At 37.6% G+C, this 21,139-nt stretch overlaps 2 protein-coding genes across 3 annotated transcripts; one reads left to right on the top strand and one right to left on the bottom strand.

Annotated features, from left to right (window-relative positions):
• Positions 1-9,147: 9,147 nt before the first annotated feature.
• Positions 9,148-13,100, bottom strand: fbxo5 (F-box protein 5). Its single transcript, XM_059359465.1, has 6 exons — positions 12,946-13,100; positions 11,605-12,224; positions 11,033-11,203; positions 10,657-10,747; positions 10,240-10,449; positions 9,148-9,876 (listed from the first exon to the last, which is right to left on the bottom strand). The coding sequence occupies exons 2-6, from the start codon at positions 12,174-12,176 to the stop codon at positions 9,616-9,618; spliced, it is 1,305 nt and encodes a 434-aa protein (XP_059215448.1). The 5' UTR covers positions 12,177-12,224; positions 12,946-13,100; the 3' UTR covers positions 9,148-9,615.
• A 1,888-nt stretch (positions 13,101-14,988) lies between these two features.
• On the top strand, positions 14,989-20,843 carry mtrf1l (mitochondrial translational release factor 1-like). Of its 2 annotated transcripts, XM_059359324.1 has the most exons (9): positions 15,039-15,084; positions 15,738-16,089; positions 16,616-16,695; positions 16,891-16,995; positions 17,518-17,596; positions 18,165-18,328; positions 18,826-18,943; positions 19,462-19,598; positions 20,079-20,843. In XM_059359324.1, the coding sequence occupies exons 2-9, from the start codon at positions 15,837-15,839 to the stop codon at positions 20,289-20,291; spliced, it is 1,149 nt and encodes a 382-aa protein (XP_059215307.1). In that variant the 5' UTR covers positions 15,039-15,084; positions 15,738-15,836; the 3' UTR covers positions 20,292-20,843. The 2 variants fall into 2 exon arrangements, with proteins under 2 accessions (XP_059215305.1, XP_059215307.1); XM_059359322.1 differs by having other exon boundaries at positions 14,989-16,089; positions 20,079-20,836.
• Positions 20,844-21,139: the final 296 nt, after the last annotated feature.

Below are 21,139 nucleotides of genomic sequence, written 5' to 3'. Positions count from 1 at the left end.
AGTTTGGAGGGTTTTTTTAATCCATACCACATGTTGAATTTAAGCTGCTGAGAAGAGATATTTTGTCTTTTTTGACAATTTTTCTTCTCTTTAGCCACAAAACCTTGAGAGTGAGTTAACTGTTTTCCCTAAACTGTAATTTTTGGCCTGTTAAAAAACAGCATTTAAGCCAATATGAGCTACCCTTCCACTGACTTTTATTTTTGGGTTCTTTTAAAACAAACATTGCCATCCCAGTCCAGCTAATCACAGTTTCAAAAAGAAAAAGCCTAATGTGATCATATAAAAGGATGTAATATGTTGACATATGTGAGTACAAAGCAGCAAGCAACCTTTACTTCTCCCGCAAGGGTGTTAGCTGACAGGGTACAATGAGTTTGCCTCTTTTTACTTAAAATGGCTTTCTTTTCTTGCCAGCATATAAGCTCATTTTAGTGCTGCCGTCTTGCCAACTGTCCCAGTAAAACAGGTTACAGAGCTCCTGGGAAACTTTTCTGAGTATCAGCGAATACTTTCCATAAATGACTATATGAACAGTTATGTCTGACAGAAATGTTGAGTATCCTCATAAATCTTACAGAAACAAAAAGTTGAAAAAATGTTGTAAAGGCAGTCAATGTGACTGTATATGCTTCATGTCTCTTTTACAACAGGTTGCTCATTTGTTGAACCATTATATGCTTTATCATGCTTTTTCCAAATTAGGAAACAATGGAGTTACGAGTTAAGTTTTTGGTGAAGGAAATGGGATGGTGAGAGGAAGAAAAGAGCAGCATGAAACACAATAAAAGGATTGTGTGACTGTGAATGGACTGCACAGTGACTTCAGCACCATGGACAGCAACGCTGCCAGCAGTTGGATAGTTGGCTCAGAATCTACACAGTTTTCTACTTTTGTTTTTCTCCTCCAAACCTTTTTTGCTTTGTCAGAGTCTAATAATGTTAATGATGATAATGTTTCAGCTCAGGCAGGTCTGGAGATGGCACAGCTGTTGCCAAACCTCCAGCTCAAATCGCCTGTGGAGTGGAGAGGAAGGTGCTTGCAGAACGATATAGATAAGTTATGGGCAGCTTTGAGTTAGATTTGAAAAAAACATTTAGATTTTTTTGGAATCTCTTTAAGTCATGACAAAACATTATTTTATTTTTATTGTTAAGCATTCATAACTGAATCTGAGTTATTCAATAATATGTGTAGGTCTATTGTTTTCTATATTTCTACATTTTTCTTATCATAAACATATCACATGACAAAACAAACAAACAAACATATAAATAAATGGATGACATGTTTCTTCACTGCCATAATTAAGGATGCTGTACACTGCCTTAAATATGCACTTAAAAAAATCTCAGTAATGTGTTATAATGCATGACTGAAAATAGTTCCCAACAACACATGCTTTATTTTTTCTTGTTTGAGTAAAAGTGGCCGTCGGTTTTGGGAAATTATTTAACTGCTTCAAAAGGTGTAAGTATATATGAATTTACAGGATTTATGTCTTCAGTGGGAACCAATGGGCTTCGGACTAAGTGTCACAAAAAATGGTAGGGAACTTAGAAAGGATAGAGAGAACATTTTTAATGGGATTTGTTGACAATTAAAAAAATAGGAAAAAAAGATTAAGATTTACTTGATTACAATATAAAAAAATAAATAATAATTGATCAAATTCATATAGTGCTTCTACTCACTTAAATACACGATTTGTAAGAAACAATAAAAATATTGTCTGTATATCCAGGAAACATGTTAAGATAAGATAAGATAAGATAAGATAAGACTTTATTTATATTTTATTCATTACAGCAGCTCAAGGTACAGGCACATAGATGTAGAAGACAGAATAAGAAAATAAAAAATAAGACATATACATACATTCTATACACATTCTATACATACATTTCTTATACATGCATTTTTATTATTAATACATATTTTTTGTGTTTGTTTGTTTTCCTGAAAGTACTTTTTACAGATATTGCACATTGAAGGAAATATATTTTAGCATGTTAAATAGGCTAAATAAGATGTTGCATGTAGTAGTAATTGTGATGAAGCTCAGTGTAATTCAATCATCTCAACTTCTATGAAGCCAATGAAAATATTTTCCTGTAGGACAGCTGTGTTAAACAACATAGAACTAAATCTATACATTTTATTGAAATAATCACATTTTTCAGGGTTCAAAATTAAACATTACACCTTTAATTCCTATTCAGCTGGCCTTCACAGGTTTAGCGGAAATAGGTCACACTGGTTACTGCTAATGGACTGCAGGTCAGTTGTGTGATGTCTAGAAGTCTGAAAGTAGCCATTTCACTCATGTAGTCATGCTTCACACCATTAGCAGACTTCTCAGTTTCCACAGCTCTGCTCTGTAATGGCTCCCACTGTAGGAGGAAATGTTTACCAGAGATGGGTGATGAAAAAAGCTGAAGTGCAAATGGACTGTTCATTCATCTGCCCTGTTCTTCACAGTTTAGTGACATAAAAAAGTTTCTTGTTTTCTCCCTCTAATAGCTTTTTGGGTGTGCTGCAAAATGAAAAAGTCTCACATGGATTTAACCGTACTGGACCCTACATGTCTTGATGTAAACTTTAGCTCATAATCTGTGAGATGTCCATAAATGTACATGTTGCTCTTTATCCATCCTGCCACAACACTTTTCTGATTCAGCCTACATACAATTCATGAGTGCTTTGTTCGAAGCTCCTTCTGAATTAACTTCTATATGATGCACCTTATGGCTTGTGTCACAAACACACTCATTTATGTTTTGCAGAATGCAGATTTTCCACAGAGAGAAGCTATTTAGTCGTTGTAGGATCTGTTTAATGGATAGATTGTAAAAGAAAAGTGGACTAAACCACCCCATAGACACCAATTGCTTTGATGAGCTGAAAACAGAGAAAGATAGTCCTTGGCAAATCATGCCCTGCTTTATCGTCTATTTAATTTTAAATGGGACCATCATTTACTAAATGAATATTATATTATTATTATAATCATCAAAGAAAATCTGAAAATGTTTACTGAGTCAATAAATTAAGTGAGAGGTAGCATCAGACTTCTATACAATCCAACTTCTTTTTGCATCCAGTGAACCCACCCCCTGCTGGCCATTAGAAAGAATGCAAGTTTGAGGCACTTTTGCATTGGCTTCACTTTTCAGACCCGTTGGTTGTGCCTTCGTTCGACAACTATAAATAGGAAAAGTTGCAGCAATTTAGACATGCCCTCTTTTCAATTAGGGTTTTAACATCATATATTACTTTTCTGTTGAGTAATGGAATTTTTTACTTGTACTATCCATGGGCATTTATGCAACAAAGTTAAACAAACAACAAACAAACAGAAAACAGCATTCCCATATAATTAATCAGATTTCATGCAACCAGGGTTTCCTCCTCCAAATGACTCAGTTCTGGTGTTAAGTTTAAATGTAATTGCTCATTCTCTGTGTTGTGACTCACTTTGTTTACAAGTGTCAAAATGGCAGCAGATATTTGACTCATAAATGTCATAAGCAATGTTCTGCAGGGCTGGACCCACATCAGACAATCTTATAATTAGAAGCCAGGGTGGCACTCTGGGTGGATGGGAGATTTTGCTGATTCAGCCTTAGCTCGCATCAGTTTCACAGTTTGCAAGCAGATAGTTTGATTTCATGTGTTGCAGCACATAATCAAGAGCCATGTTAACTATCCTGTGGGGCTATGCTTTGAGCTAAATGCTAATGCCTACATGCACACAATAACAATGCTAATATGATGTTATAGGCAGTGTAATGTTGACCTTGTTCTTAGTGTAGCATGTTAGAATGCTAACATTTGCAAATTAGCCTCAAACATAGAGTACAGCTGGGACTGATTAGTTTTGCAATGGTGAAGTTTTGACCTGAGTGTGGCACTAAAGTTATTACAACACATTCTGATGGAGCATTTCACTTCAAAGGGCAACCTCATGGCCTTGCTGTAAGTGGGTATAAATAATGGAAGCATTGATGTATGGATAGAAATATAAAGATATATTTGATTATTGAAGTCTATACATAACATAGAAGATGACATTAACCTGTGCATACTTTTTAGAATTAAGTCACCATATTATCAATTATTAGATCCTCTCATCTAATGTGTGTATAGAACATGTAATGGATAATGCTTGATAAGGTGTTCATCAGGAATTAATTGACCACGGGGAGGCCAGAACAATCTGATGTGCAGTCCAATAAGTCCTGATAATTAACTCGCTTATACTATGGTCACGTGCCAGAAAAAAGGGCTATTTTAAACAGACAGTTTCACTGGAACTACTAGCATATGTGTCCTTTCTCTAGAATTAATGGGAACCCTGTAGCCAAACAGAACAGAGCATTCACCCAGACCATGGTAAAATAAGAGCAAATAGGAAGCAGCTTGGTGCTAGGAAATGGGAAAGGCCCTGGGTTTTACAGGCAGAGCAGATGAGTGAAGTGGAAGCAGGTGTTCAGATGGGTGTGGTAGTCAGGTGATGGGAAAATGAGGGGAAGTCTGAGGACATCTGCTGGATGGAAGGAAAATAGCATGAAGGGGCCTGGGGGTGAAGAATGTGGCTGAAGAGAAGGAACAAACTGTGACAAATAGAAAACTTCCTGAAAATATTAAGACATTATTTGCAATTTACAGTAATATTACCAAATACAATCCCATAAAATATACTTTTGCATTTATAGGTTATATACAGTAAACTTTGTATGTCTGCCTGTTTTTAAACTGATATAATTGTCCCAATCCATCTATGTGCTCCCTATGTCAGTTGTCTGTTTGTCTTCACCGTTTTTGCTAAGCGTTCCCACCTTCAGTTTCTTTTATTTACCTAGTGTTTTCCTGACCATTTTTCTGTCACCTTGACTCTAATTTTGCCTGTGTTATGGACTGTTTGTGCTGTGTACCGAATCCAGTAAAGACATTTTACTTTTTACACTCCTCTTTTTCGTCATCTTTTTCTGTCATTCTTTCTTGTTTTTTTTTATGGTGTTTTTCTACATGTCTGTATGTGTGTGTGTGTGTGTGTGTGTGTGTGTGTGTGTGTGTGTGTGTGTGCGTGCGTGCGTGCGTGCGTGCGTGCGTGCGTGTGTGTGTGTGTGTGTGTGTGTGTGTGTGTGTGTGTGTGTGTGTGTGCATTTTAATCAATTGTATGAGATTGAGGCAAGTTTTGTCAGCATAAACAAAACTCTGGTGTGTTTTTGTGTAAGTATTGTGGTCGTCAATACATATCTTGCCTGTGTGTGTGTGTGTGTGTGTGTGTGTGTGTGTGTGTGTCCGCTCTCCTGGACATTTGTGATTACTGCCTGGTTTGTGGAGAGGCTTCACTCATTAACTCTCATCACTGCTGATCTTAATGGACCAAACAGAGTAAAAATAGACAGAGACAGAGGGCTGCAGCCTTTTAACACCAAGCACCGTGCATGCATCTGTGTGTGTCTAGGTGTGTGTGTGTGTGTGGGTCTGAGCTGAGCTCTGGCTTCACGTTGAAAGAGTCAAGTACTTCTGCTGCAGACACCCATACATCTATAGATATAAATCAGGCACTTTGTGAGCCCCTACAGATCAAAACACCATTTTCTTGTATTCTTATACATCACTAATACCTGGCAAGACCGCAGAGCTGTGCACAAAGGAAAATAAAATACAAAGTCTGTAGATATAGGTAAAAGTTAAAAAAAACAAAAACTCTTTTCATTCAAGGAGAGGGAGTGGCTAGTTGGGGTGTAACGATATATTGATCTGTATTAATTGATTCAATGATCAACATTCCAATATCATCAATGCATATTACATATCATCATCTTTATGATACGCCTTTATTCTGAAATTTCCACTGGCTATTTATTAATTTAATTAAAAAGAATTGATTGGTTTTCATTTAAATGTAATGAGTTAAGCCTGCCCATGCCCCGGCATTCTATGTGGCAAACATGTTCTGCCTTTTTCTAGACTAAAAACATAAAGTCATTAGGAAAGGCTTCATTTTTTTTTCTTCAGCCTCAGTCTGAGCACTTGATTCATGTCCTGCCTTTGTTTCCCCACAGGCGCTCGAGTGACAGCTTCGTTTTAGGGCTTTTACAGTTCAGCTTTGGTGGCGTACGGCTGATTGACATGCGGAAGTCACTGCGGATCAAGATCATCAACCTGGAAAACACACACACACACACACACACACACACACACAGCTCACATGGTCCGGATGTTGCCCTGTCATACACCAAACCCCCTCCTCTATCCTTGGGCTGAAATGAGCTATTTACAAAAAAAAGAAAAAAAAGTAGAAGAGGGAACTTCACAGGATGGTGGGCAGATGTCAGAAAAACATCAAATTAAATAAATAAAAAACAAATTTTGTAGTATTAGAGTATTGTGTGAAAAATTTTCATCTTAAACAGCTGACCGTTAACACACAAACATGTGGCAGGGCAGCTCTAATGACTTTTACAATTAGCCGCAGTCCTGATTGTGTCGGGATGTGTCTCGCTGCAGCAGCTGATCAATAAATCGGCCAGATAAATGACCCTGAGTCTCTGAGGAAGTGAAAGGCCACCACACAGATTAATCAGCAGTGACATCAGCAGCTCTGACGTTTCACAAAATAGTCCATTTAGCTGCAACATCATGACATTTCCTTACATGTTATATCGACACAACCTTTATATCCACACATTTGTGGCACAAATAGATAAAATAAAACAAGGCCTTTACGTTTGAACATTTGTAGTCACTTGGCACAAATCGTGTTGAAAGAAAAACACATAACTGTATTTTTGTGACTGATATGGATATTCAAGAGTTGAAAAACATCATATAGAGTGACCAATTTAATTTTTCAATTTATATTCAGTTGTTAAAGAACTGAGAGAACAATAAACACTGAGCACATTTTACATCTGAAAATAAACTTTCCAAGCTCTGATGGACAAATATATCTTTTGTATTAAGATTTCTTGGTATTTATTGAATCTTAAGATGAGGCACTACAAGCAAAAACATCAATCAGGTATATGATTTTGGGCTGTTCTGCTTTCAGATTAGTGGAAAACAAAACATCCAAAATTTACATTTAGGTGTTTATTATACTACACTTTGTCTGTTTGGGTCTGTAGTTTACTCCTAAATTCACCAAAACCTCAGATAATAAAACCTTATAAAATACTGATTTTGAATATGTAAACATTAAGCATAACAATACCAACAATAATTTCTGTAAATTTAGTTTTATGGTCATATGTAGTCATATTGAGCATTATAATTCACTATCAAGGTCTTCACAGTGCACCATAAATGTTGTCTTCTCATAGAGGTGTCATTGAAATATATTTTCAACTATAATGGTACTAATCCTAACTCATATCATTTAAAGATAAAACATTAGGAGATGTAACAAGCCTATACCTGGAATATACCTGTGATGCATCGTACAACTGGTGCAATTTGAGTGGCTTCTGAGAACAAGCAGGGTTTTTCTTCCCACAACACAGGATGTCCGGCTCAACAGAGATGATTGCCATGCAAGACTTGACACATGAATGAAAGTTGACGGATGTTTATATTCGTCATCCCAACAAAACACACACGGCAACAAAGCTATGCAAGAGAGCGACAAATGGGTCATCCTGCAAATGTCAGAGTTAACTATCTAATGTCAGTGATGCTATCCGCTGCTTCATAACTCTCCTAAACAAATGACTGATTCAAGCAAATGTCTTTTTTAAAGGGAAAACCAGCAGAGGATATAATTATCCTGGGAAGAATAAAAAAAAAGGATGAGTGTTCATTTAAAATGGGTATTTTCTTAGAGCTCCAGATCTGAATCTCAGTGATGAAGTTATTAAATAATCATTCTAATTGATTATTAAAATGTTATTTTCAATTCATCACTCAACATACATAAGTACATTTTGAAAATTAGAAATGTCTTTTGCCTATGTGGTCTGATTTCTTTAATTAGTTGTTGCAGTAGAGTAGTATAAAGACAATGTTTGTTGTATTAGAATATGCAGCAGTCAAAAACTGACTTTTTGAAAATGTTGAAAGAAAAGTTGAGACACCAAACAGGGAAAGCCACAGTAAGAAGAGACTATTACCACAATGAGCAGTTAATGCAGATGAGGAAACAATGCTGCCCTCTGCTGAACAAAATCAAGACATGACTATCTCGCAGGTTTCCTTCATTTATTATCTGAAATGATTGAGGATAGTGTGAAATTAAAAAAACTAAAATGCAAGCAATTATTTTCTCTATGCATTTTAAAATAACAGGTCTTAGGCAGCATTTAGTAAGAATCGTATTCCCTCTTTCTCAGATGTTCAAAATTGTCATCAAGTCTGTGAAAATGCTGAAATATACAGCATTTTAAACTGTGGTGGTAGGGTTATTTTATATGCTTTTATAACCTCCAGACTGGACTATTGCAACAGCATTCTCTACGGCCTCCCCTCCACCAACCTTCAAAAACTACAATATGTCCAAAATTCAGCTGCTCGTTTACTCACCCACTCCCGCTCCAGAGACCACATCACGCCCATCCTTCAGCACCTTCACTGGCTCCCTATCCAGCACAGAATCCACTTAAAGATCCTGCTCATCACCTACAAAGCCCTCAATAACCTTGCTCCCCCATACCTCACAGATCTGCTCCAACGTCACTCCCCCACCTGCAACCTCAGATCTTCAGACGCCAACCTACTGACCCCCATCACCATGACCAAGCACCGCACCATTGGCGACAGAGCCTTCTCCACTGCTGCCCCAACCCTCTGGAACTCCCTCCCTACTCACATCCGCAATTCCAACTCCCTCCATGCCTTCAAAAACCAACTCAAAACCCACCTTTTCAAAATAGCTTACAATACCTGAACTCATAATCTCTCATCTCTGTTTAGTTGTTTTCTTCTGTATTTTGTTTGTGTGTGTCTAATTTCCTGTCATGTAAAGCGACTTTGAGTGCCTTTAAAAGCGCTATAAAAATGCAATGTATTATTAGATCTACATTTACTAATTAGGGTGGCTTGTTTTGTTTTTTCACCGTTTCACCTGTCAAACTGATGATTAGTGTGCTGTCAGTCGTGGGATAAAAGTCAGGTCAAAGAACCACAAACACACAGGATAAGTTTAAGAAGTCTCTATTTACAGGAAATACAAATATAACAGTAAAAATAAACATTTAAGGCCCTCTTAAAGAACATTTATTCAAAAAAATAAACATACAAAACTTTACAATATATTCGTATCATTTAATGTTAAAACATAATAAAATTGTATAATTTAAAGCACATCTGCCTGTGGTTCTCTTTTTTTTTGGCATCAGTAGTCGCTCACAGACGACAAAAGTTTTAGCCAGGTGACACTTTCTGGTTGATTGTCCCAGCAGTGTTGTAACAAGTGCTTCAGTAAGTTGATGCAGTCGGGTTGAGCCACAGGGTTCTGCATGTGTCAAAGTTTTGTTGCCACCATGCAGATACAAAAGCCTTTCCAGGTTGAGCTTGTGTAAAAACAATTCCCGCTGCCCGAACTTCAGAGAGTCCAGACCTGCCCAGTTAAAACAGTCAGTGAATAAAAGCTCAGTAAAGCCCGATCACAGGCGTCTGACATTCCTCTTGCTGCGAGCACTGCCTGGTATGATTGGGGTCGTCATGAATGTAGGGAAGTCGGTTCGGGGCCGCACCACTCTGCAGGGGGTCGAGCCGTGGAAGGGCTTCTGGCAGTGGGTGCAGAAGTCGAAGAGACAGCTGGAACGTGTGCATGTGGCTCTCTGAACTTCTGCCAAATGTGTGGCTGGTGAGCCGCAGCGCATGCAGGAACGCAGAGACTCATGCTGCTTCAGATTGCTGGCCGCCTGCAGAACAAAACATTAAGGTTTGTTGAAGCCAAAAAACGACAAGTACAATGATGCATTTTCCATAGCATATATGCGACTTCGTCACTGTCGTAGTGTCACACCACAGCAGGTTTCAATGACTGAATCTCCTAATATCCCTCTTTACCAGGGTACTCGCACCATCTTTAAAGTCAAATTCAATGCTTTAAGATTTATAAGACAATATAGTGATTTTTGATTAAAAAAAAGCAAGACAGCTCGAGTCCTACTTAATGAAATTATGGTGTGCATCTTTAAACCATTTTTTGATGTTTAAAGACCAATGGGTTAATTGGCCGAATAAGCAATAATGAAAACAATAATTTATACAAAAACACTCACCTGCATGTATTCATTGAAGCGTGTACATTGGGAGTTGGGTGTGCTGCTCTTCTGAGAGACAGCTGTCCGTCTGTTGATCCTGTAGCTCGAGGTGGAAGAGGATGATGGAGTACTTGAAGAGGCCAGAGTCTGCATGCAGGACAGCACCACCCTGGACACAGCCACATCTCTTGTCAGACCACCCTTTTGCCTCAGAGAGCTTGTTGACTCCTTTAAAAAGAGAAAAAAACATTAGAAGATTAATACTTTATTTTTTTTTTACTAGACTTTAAACATCATAGATTAGAATACTAAACATGCCTGAAAAGTAAACATTTTTTTTAACCAAGCATGCCAGAACATGCTGTACATGTGTTGTAATTTGTACAACACATGCTATTTTTCCATTAGAATGAGTGCATATGTGTGTTTCCTCACCCTGAGTTCCTGTTCAGCTCTTTGACACCTGCTCAGAGCTGCTGTATCCTCACAGATTATCTTTCTCCATGTCCTGCTCACTTTCTTACAGCTGTGAGAGAAGAGGTGAAAAAAAGATGAATACAGAGAAAGAAAATTGTAAACTGTAAAGAGAATGATAAATTCCTGAAGCATTTTTAATTTCATTCTAAACCTTTACTTAGATACAGTCTACGAGAAGATACAAATACGTTATTATTTACAGCTGTTGCTAGTTGTGTAATTTCAGAAAAGACACAACTCGCCACTTCCTTGAAACAGAAACAAAATTGTACACCCAGGTCATCCCTTGTGAGTTTGTACACTCTCTACACATAGTTAAGCATTTGTAGTTTACCTAATGAGGTCCATGTCTGCCAGCAGGCCCAGGATGTTGGTCAGGATACATTTCATGTTCCTGGACAGCAGGCATGAAAACACGTCAACATACTCCAACCCCATCTGGCCTCCAATCACTCGATCCAAAAGATGATCCTCTGCTACCTTTGGCACAACGCTCCAGTCATACCTGAGCCAAGGAAAATAACTGTAAATCACTTGTGTACTAAACATTTTACAGTCAGGCAAATCTAAACTTTATTATGTACATCAGGAATCATACTTGAACCAAAACACCCAAAACTTTCTGATGATTGTCTATTAACATTGTACAAGGGGAATAGTGGGTGTTGTTGGTTAAGTTTTCTGTTCTAACCCGTAGTCTGGTTTCACTGAATGTAGGACAATGATGAAAAACAAACACGGAAAAAACTAATTCCCAGTCCCTTTTACACTTTTGATATTGTACGATAGCCCACAGGCAGAAATATATTGCAATACCTTTTAAATGTGCACACCAATTTTAAAACAGGAGGAAATAAAGCCCCTTGTTGTCAGCTATAGAGCCACAATATGAGTATGAAATCCTACCGCTTATTCTTCCGATAGCTCTTGGCAAGCTCTTCACACACAGCCTGCTGGAACTTCAGTATAGGGAGGTTGGAGTCATTGTGATTGTTGGACGGGGTGGATGACATTGAATATGCCGCTGTTCTCCTCTTATGACAATCCACAGGAGTGAAAGCTGCCACCACTGACACTGGATGGGGAGAGTCCGTCTTCACTTTACATTTTGATGGAGAATCCTTTGATGATATTGTCTTTTCCTTATGTGCAGCAGCAGCTGTGGGTCTTCCCTGCATCTCTTCCTCCTCTTCATTAATCTGGCTATTTTGCAGAGACAGATAGCCACTGTCCTCAAACACTTCATCCAGAGTCCTGTCATGCTCCCTGCTGGTGCTGTTTTCCTTGTTGTGTACAGCTTTGGTGTTGTTGTTAAGAGAGAATAACACGGTAGTTACTCCTGTAGGTGGACAATGGGGTTTGATGGGGATGGGCTTTTTCACTGGGGAAACTTTGAAGTGAAGCACCTTGGACTCTGCTACTGCAGAACTTTTCTCCATGTTGCTGGCCATAGTAGTGTCGTAGCGAGGGCATTTCATGGTGACTTTCTCAAAGTGAAGCAAACACACTGCGCAGTATGCAGATATCTAAATAAATGAGACAAATGAGGAGCTTATGTTAGGTTTTAAATACAAATGTGACTGTCAAGCCTGTCAAGCAGCATGGCTCGTTTTAGCTGCAAGCCAAACTTAGCTACACATAACCTAAGGTAAAGATTACGTTTCCTGACATGAAAGATAGAAGTGACACACGACTATATTGCTAATAAACCGTTAAGATAACCTTCAGATATTGGTGGAATCTCTTTTTTCATATATTTTTGAAAAAAAACGATTTTGGCGCGATGTAGCTAGATTTGGCGGAAACGTAACAGTGACGTGAAAATACTCAGACTCCCTTTTGCAGTCGTTTAATGCATACGTGGGCTATATTGTGTAAACTCCTCAAGTGGTATGATCTGGTGCATATTAAGGGGTTGAATGATTAATGTCTAATAATCTAGATTGCCATGAATTCACGCGCGTATAGTAGGGTGTATGTAAGTAACGTTAGCGTGTTTCTATGAAGCTTACTAACTTAATTTGCCAGCTCTTAACTAACTACATACATAACTCAAACTATTAGTAGTAAACCTAGTCTAAAATGCATTATAATGTCGGTTAGTATTGTTAAGTTAGTTCACATTTCGTTTCCGTTGACATGCTAACTAACCTAGCTAGGTTAGTAACGTTACCCCGGGTAGCTAACAGTTGTAGAATATGAGCAGTTCGGAGGGTGAAAGATGTTAGTTGAAGTTTTTTAACTCACGTTTCGCCAGTATTGTTATCCAGAGCAGACTCTTGCTTCCCCCCTTTTAGCCGCTGAACTAGCTTTCGGCTTGTACCCGCTGTACCCAAATTAAATGCTCCTCAAACTGATTGTCCGCCAGTTGCTGCGACTATTTGAAATCCGTGCGCAAAAGGCGCAAACCAATCACAACGAAGCGGGCGTTTGTCTCTTTAAACCAACAACCTATGGGAGCTGAGATTTCAATATGTTAAGGTAAGTGACGTCAGCACGCTGTCGACGTGGTCCTACTGGAATATACCACCCGACGTGAAACATGGATGATAATGGCCACTCAGTCTTTAACAGTCCAATCCAATCCACTTTATTAATATAGCACGTTTATAACAAACACAGGGTTTTCAAAGTGCTGCACAGAAACACAATGAATAAACAACACAATTGAAGCACAATAATAATAATAATAATAATAATAATAATAAAGATACGTAGACAATAAAAAAACTAAAATACAATATGATAAAATGGAATTAAATAAAAATAAATAAAATGCACTGCCGGCACAAAATAAAATATACATGTATACACTTAAAATTGTAAAATCATAAAAAACATACAGTGGTTAAAACATTCACAAACTATGTTATATTTAAAGTGCTGAAGCTTTGCAACTAGTGAACCCAAGCCGGCTTAAATATTAGACTTTTTATTTTCAAATTGTCATTGAGTGTGCATAAAGGTTTATGAAGATTCAAATGTAAATTACTTATTCCCTTATGATTTAAATTGTGACTTGGCGATGCATCTAAATATGCAAAGTTATGTTAGCTAAACTACTTATTTTGGGAATTTGAGTAGTGAAAATGGAAATGCAATTTTTTTAAATTTAAACGTTAACCCAGTTCATGAATATGTTCCTGGGAAATTAATATTTTCAGATTACATTTTCATTTGAATTTATAGCACAATGCTTCTATAGTCTACTTCTAACTTCTGTCAGGAATCCTACTGTTAAGAAAAACAGCTAAAATACTTGTCTTCCCTAGGACAGTTCAGTTCACACCCCTGCTTGGAATGTGTGAAGTGGCTCTTTCGTTGAAACCAGACAGGGGGGAAGTTGCAGAATGTGGCAGTTTGGTTTAGAAACAATTCTTTCTGTATTTCACTTTCAACTTTTCACTTTAGGTCTTTGTTGTAAAGGACACAGGGGCCAAATCCTCACCCAAAACATAACCAAAATGTATTCTTGTTATCTCTAGGCTACAACACAGTAATGTAGTGAGACAAAAAAGCAAAAAGGTGAAACAGGAGACCAATTGAGACCAGTGACGGACAGGCAGAGATGAAAAGAGTGTGAAGTTGTGTTTGTAGGGGGGCCTCTCCTGAGCACCGATGCTTTACATCTTTACATACAGGAGTGCATAATGTTAATTAAATGATAATCCCAGCATCAATCCAATTTACAAGTCAACACAGTCATTGTAATTAAGCTACGAGAAAGAACTGACAAAGCAGGAAACTGCCCCTGAAAGCCTCACTGCCTACTAATGCATTTTAAAGTATTTTATTGTATTCCTTAGGAGAAAACTGTCTTGGTGATTTTAAATATGATTTAAATATGCACCAGTGGCGGAAAGATATCAGCTGAAATGCTAACAGGCATATGTCCTGCATCATTGTCTTGTAAGAACTTTATTTTTTGTTTTGTTTATGTATAATTGTTGGGGCAAGCATGTGTACATTGCTTTTATGTTGCAGATGTTTTCCTTACATAGCCTACTCTTGGGAATTTTAATAAAGTCTTATCTGTATCCTGTATTCGATGGTTATACTTTGTATTAGTAATTAAAATCTACAAAGTAACGAACTAACTAAAGTTAATAGTAGAGTAAAGCAGCACAATATTTGTCATTTAAATGTAGTGGAGTAATTCATTTTGTCTGTAAAAGTTAAAATGGTTAAAATGACTGAACATTGAGGGAACCAGAGGATGGCAGTAATGCAACATTTTGGATGCCAAAACTGCCATTAAACCTCAAAGAAGACACCTTGCCCACTACGCATGCGTGTCACAGTCAATATGGCTGCGCCCTTCAGCAAGGTGGTAATTTTTTTAAACAATCTTTAAAAATCAGTTGCTGGATAGTTTCGGACACATTTGTGAGTTAAAATTATTTCTTTATAGCCACACCTATGTTTTCGTTAACAGGCTGTATGTAACGGACCATTCGACCCTTTATTATCTGGTTTTAAGATCATACAGTATTTAGCTCAAGACCCTAAGAGACTTATTTACTTTCTTAAATAGTGTTATTTAGTTTTGTAGGTTAAAACACAGTCCTTATTAGCCATAGCAGCTTTTTAAGTTACAAATACGATTTGCAGGTCGTGTTGTTGTAGTCGCATTAGGAGGAAATGCTGCTAAAAAAATAGATTGCGACGTGAACCTATTACAAAATATGAAATTTCACCAAAATTAAGCACTGCTTATCGTTATCCCATTCAAGCCGAATTCAAGAATACATTCGCGGGGAACAGAATATGTCCCAATATAGTGATTATAGCGGTATATTTTGTTGTATGAACCAAATGTATATACAATTATAACATTGTTGAATGGGATTTAGCCGAATGTTTCTTCCGGACGAGAGAGGAACATGTGTCAAAGCCAAATCATAACGAGATCTGTTTATCCGGCCACAGAGTGACTCTTCCAAATAAATTGAGGAAACACAATGGCTTACAGAAGAGCTTTAAACTTTCTTCCAAGAAAAAAGAAATGTGCATTTAGTCTGTGGCTACCTTGTTTTCAGAAAGCACCGATTCCCATCAGGAAAACTGACATATTTCATGAACACGCCAATAATCACTTTGGCAGAACTATAAGAACTTTTCACACTGGTACACCTCTGATGGTGGCCAAGTTACTGTCAGTGGATGAGCTTTTTGCCAAGAGGTCTCTGCAGGAATACCTGAAGAAGATGGAGACGGAGTACAGTGAATGTTTGAGAGCAGTCAACAGCGATATGACAGAGGAGCAGTGCAGTGAGGACGACCTGAGGACCAAGAGGACCAAAGTGTCCCTGCTGGGTCTTCTTGTACAGAGCATCAGAGAACTGGACACGAAGCAAAAAGAGATGGCTGAAACTGAGACGCTCCTGAAAGGTGAGACTACTCTACTGGCGCCACACAGAGACAATATTAAGTTTGAATTAAGGTATTTGGTGGAATATCAATCATTCCTTCTGTGTGAAGATTAATTTATCATTTAAGGGCACTGGAGTAAAATGTGTGTACATCTGTGCTTAATTTGAGATTCTGTTATGCTACTTTGGAAGCACAAATGTCAAATCTATCTACAAATTAAATTAAAATGCTCAATAGTAAGCCATGGAAGAGAGGATGAAAGGAGGACTTGGCAGACTGGATTCAAACATCACTGTTAAAAACTATTTATTGGTCAAAACTTGGACTAACAAAATGGAAATAACTAGCTAATCCAGTGATTTGAATTCCAAGGTACTTAACATTAATGCAAAAATTAAATAATGCCACAAAGCAGTCCAGTACAATCAGAGATATTCAAGGGATGGATACCACTGAATGAACATTTTGGCAAACTTTCTGACACTAAAAAATGAGTCTCAATATGTAATCATATCTGGTTTTATTGTTTGTTTTTCCTCCTAAGATGATGATCCAGCCCTGCGAGAACTGGCGGAGCTGGAAAGTGAAGAATGTTTGCAAGATATTCAAGATCTTAGACAAAAGGTAGAATTAAAAAGAACATTTTTGTGACAAGCTACTGCAGCAATGTTTAAGTACAATGTTAAAAATGTAGCAAACTTGAAATGTTTTCATGTGCGGCCTTTTTTCATTTGTTCCTGTACACTTAATTTTCAGTTATTCATACATCACATTTATGTTGTTTACCTTTTGGGCAAATTGATCTTCTCCACCATTAAGATCCTGGACTTGTTGATCCCTGAGGACGAGTCAGATCCGTTCGATCTCGTCCTGGAGGTTACAGCCGGTGTCGGGGGTCAGGAGGCCATGCTATTTACTGATGAGGTCTGGAAGTACTTACTTATACTTTATTAATTCAAGCATTTCTTGTTGGGCTTTTCACTTTAACTTGGATAATTATTGCACAGAGCCACCACCACTACCCTGAGCTTCCATAGTTCGGTTCTTTTCTTCATTTAAACAAAGGTGAAGTTTGGTGAAAGTTGGCTTTGTACTTATAAATCCCAGTAGAGAAATTCATCTTTGTTTGTTTGTAAACCGGGTGGCCAAAGCGCCCAGCCTGAACAAGAAATTACAATATTTGTTTAGAGACCAAATAATAAATACATTCATATTAAGCTACCCATTTTTGTTACCCATTTAAATTAGTAATTGCAAGAAACCAGATGGGGATATCTTGGGAATGGCCATACTTCCAGGAACACCAAAGAAGGAACCTCAGAACAAATGAAGAGGGACTATAGAAGTGTAGAGAGGACAGGAGAGAGGGCTCATAATGATGCAAAAAACAAAACCTGGGACAACTGCTGTGTATTTACACACCTTCTTATCTCCTCTTCTCTGAAGGTGTTTGACATGTACAATGGCTACGCTCAGCACCACGGCTGGTCCTTTGACATCTTGGAGCACGCACCCAGTGAAATAGGTCAGTGGACACAGATACCTTGGATTATATGAGAGTTAAAGAGTAAATTTACCCAAAGCATAACAAAAATTTTGCTTGTTACCTTGATTGTATCTGGGTAGCCACGTCATTAGTGGTTGATATATTTTATAAAAATAATACTTAGTTGTAGACCTAGTTGTTTATTTATAGGGTGGTAAATAAAAGTGAGCAATCACACTTTTTTGTGTTTCACATAGTGACCGGAAGTAGTGATAATTAGAAGCAGCAATGTAAAATTGTAAACCTTTGAATTTTTCACACTACAACTAAAATTGCAGTAACTAACTTTAAACACAGGGTGGAGCCCTTCATTTGAAACAGACCTGAAATAGCCACTGAGGTATATACTGAAATACTGTGTAAATAAGAAGAGAAGCGTCATATTAACTTTATTTAATTAAAGGTTCAAATACAAACACTGAAATAGACACAATAAATATAACGCATAAAGTGTCTGTCTTTGATATAACTTTATAACTTTTATATGTCACTGACTCTTGTTCACAGTAACATTAAGTATTGGCACTTGTTGCTCACCTCTGACCAGGTGGACTGCGTCACGCCTCGGCCAGCATCAGTGGCCCTCAGAGCTACAAGAGGATGAAGTTTGAGGCTGGAGTGCATCGAGTTCAGAGGGTTCCCAAAACTGAAAAACAGGGCAGAATGCACACCAGCACCATGACTGTGGCTGTGCTGCCCCAACCCACTGAGGTATGGCCTTATATGACGGCATGATCCTGAAAGAATCATTGCAGATTATGCACAAAAAAAAAACAACCCTTGGAGAGCATGTTGCTTCCTTAATATGATGCATTACAAGTTGCTGCCTGTTGAACTGAGACGTTGGATGGAAATCATTCCATATTGTTAACTAGTGTAATATTACACAGGCAGAGAAGATTAATTTGTTTTGACTGAAACTGATGCACTTAAATCTGTGAGGTTTCATTTTTTTGTGTACAAAAATGTAAAGTTTCTATCTTTGGCATTTATTGCTTAATCTGTATGTATTATGAGTATCATGAAGTCAAACAAAACTATGGGAGAGAACTATTTTATTTTGGCATTTTACCTAATTTGTTCTAATGTTAGTGCCTGTTTTAGCTTTTTTTCCATTTCCCATTGTAACACTGATCTACCATGCAGGCAGGTCAGCTGCTGCTGATTTAGATATGAGTAAATTCTGAGTGCTTGTGTGTTCCTGTCAGGTCTCTTTCACAATAAACACGAAGGACCTAAAGATAGAAACTAAGAGAGCAAGCGGAGCTGGAGGTCAACACGTCAACACCACAGACAGTGCAGTCAGAATCGTCCATCTGCCCACAGGTAAAAACTGTAACACTTTGTGTTGTAATAAATGGAACATACTTTAGAGTTTAGCTCATGAACAGACAGGGCTTCCCCAACATGTTTAGCCTTTGTTAGCTTTATTTCTACTTTATATTTAGATTATAAATACAATACAATGAAACAAAACAAAGAGCCAAGGCCAAACCAAATAAATACTGGGATTTCTCATTTTTAATTTTTCCAACGTGGTACAATCTACTTCCTTCTCCTCCCATGGCATTTCCTGAACTTTTACGTTTCAAATAACATTTTAGTATTTATAAACGTGGGAAATAAATACAGGAAGTTCTTTACAACCCCAGACAATGGTCAGAAGCCGTGACTGAAATTAATGACTTGCTTGATGTGGCCTGTAGCTGTGTCAGTTCACTTTCAGAAAGACAAAAAATGTCAGAGATGTTCTCTGTCTTTAGTTATGAAATTAGTACAACTTTGGGGAATGGCCACATAAGAATAGCACTTTAATACTTGTGTGTGTGTGTGTGTTTTTTTAGGCGTGGTTGCAGAGTGCCAGCAGGAACGGTCCCAGATAAAGAACAAGGAGAAAGCCATGAAGGCTCTGAGAGCAAAACTGTACAGCATGAAGCTAGAGGAGGAGACCAGCAAACGCTATGACCAACGTAAAATACAGGTGGGACACAGTGAAAATACAGTATAATAAAATATAATGTGATCTGTAGGTGGAGACATCCAAGTTTAATATAAAATGAAAGTGTGATAAATAATTAATGTTTTTTGACTGATCTAGGATGTTACATTTTTATCATTTAGTGTCAAAATAAAAAACAATATTATGTTATTTACCAGTGTTACGTCCCCTCTTAAATATAATAAGGAGGACAGCAACACAGCAACCAAAAAGTGCAGGAGTCAAAGTGAGGTGTAAATTAAATGAGTTTTATTTAACAGAAACAGTAAAAGACACACAATCAGTCCTCTGGCACGTAACAACCAGACAAGCAAGTAAACTAATCCATTTTAAAAAGCTCCACATATTTGAATATTCAAGTTCAATGCAAAGTAAAGGCAGCAGGAACAGGAGAATTAAAGCGAAAGGAAAAGGAAACTTTATTCATTTTCTTTTCTCTTTTGCCTCTTCTTTCTCCTGCAGATTGGCACCAAAGGCAGATCAGAGAAGATTCGGACCTATAATTTCCCCCAGGACCGCGTGACGGACCACCGTATCAGCATGTCGCTGCACGACATCAAAAGTTTCCTGCTGGGAGAGGATCTGTTGGACCAGATGAACTCCTCGCTACAGGAGTTCTCCAACCAGGAGACGCTCGCCGAACTGCTGGAAGAAAGCAACCAGGAGGGCTCTTGAGTTTGGATGTGAGGAACATGGATTAGGACGGAAAGGAAACTTCTTGCTACATGCATAGAACTAAAGCTGTAATATTGGTCATTCTTACTCTGCTTCAAAACCTAAGAAAAAGGACCATGATGGATGACCAAGTCTTAATGCTTCTGACAAACAAAAAGCCACTTTACAGTACAAACACATGTTCAGGAGTGACAAGCAAAACATAAAAGTGGCTAATAAAATGACTTAACTGTGGAGTAATCATAAGGTCTTGTATTTGAACATGGGATGAAATAACTGTGAAAGAGGTGAAATGACTGTTGAGTATGGAATGCTATTAATGTCATTCATTCATTCGTTATCCATAACCGATTATCTGAACTCGGGTTGCGGGGGACTGGATCCGATCCCAGCTGACATTGGCAAGAGGCGGGGTAAACACGGGACAGGTCATCAGACTATCACAGGGCAGACACAATTAAATAAATAAATACAGCTATGAAATAAATCCTCAAATAAATGTGAATTTTTCAAAGACATAAAGGGACTTTTCATAAGTCTATATTTATTTATGGGGATTTTTTTTATAATACATTTATTTATTTCAGGGGACTTTTAAAAAAAAAAACTTAAATGTGAAAAGATTAAATAAAAGTCCTGTGAAATAAAAACAACATTTGAAACATTTGCATTTATATATTTATTTGTTCATTAAGGTTTTTTTTTTTTTAAAGGTGTGCTTATTTATTTATTTGTTCATTAAATATTGATGTAAATTACAGTCCATAGTTGAGTGGATGGGGTTAGGCCCAGGGCTCAATATAAACCACCAAAGTAAAAATAATTATTTTTAAGAAGATTCTGTCATG

The sequence above is a fragment of the Centropristis striata genome, chromosome 20, assembly GCF_030273125.1.
Source record: "Centropristis striata isolate RG_2023a ecotype Rhode Island chromosome 20, C.striata_1.0, whole genome shotgun sequence".
Taxonomy (NCBI): domain Eukaryota; kingdom Metazoa; phylum Chordata; class Actinopteri; order Perciformes; family Serranidae; genus Centropristis; species Centropristis striata.
The sequence above is the reverse complement of the archived record's forward strand: the minus strand, read 5'-3'. Positions and strand labels throughout refer to the sequence as shown.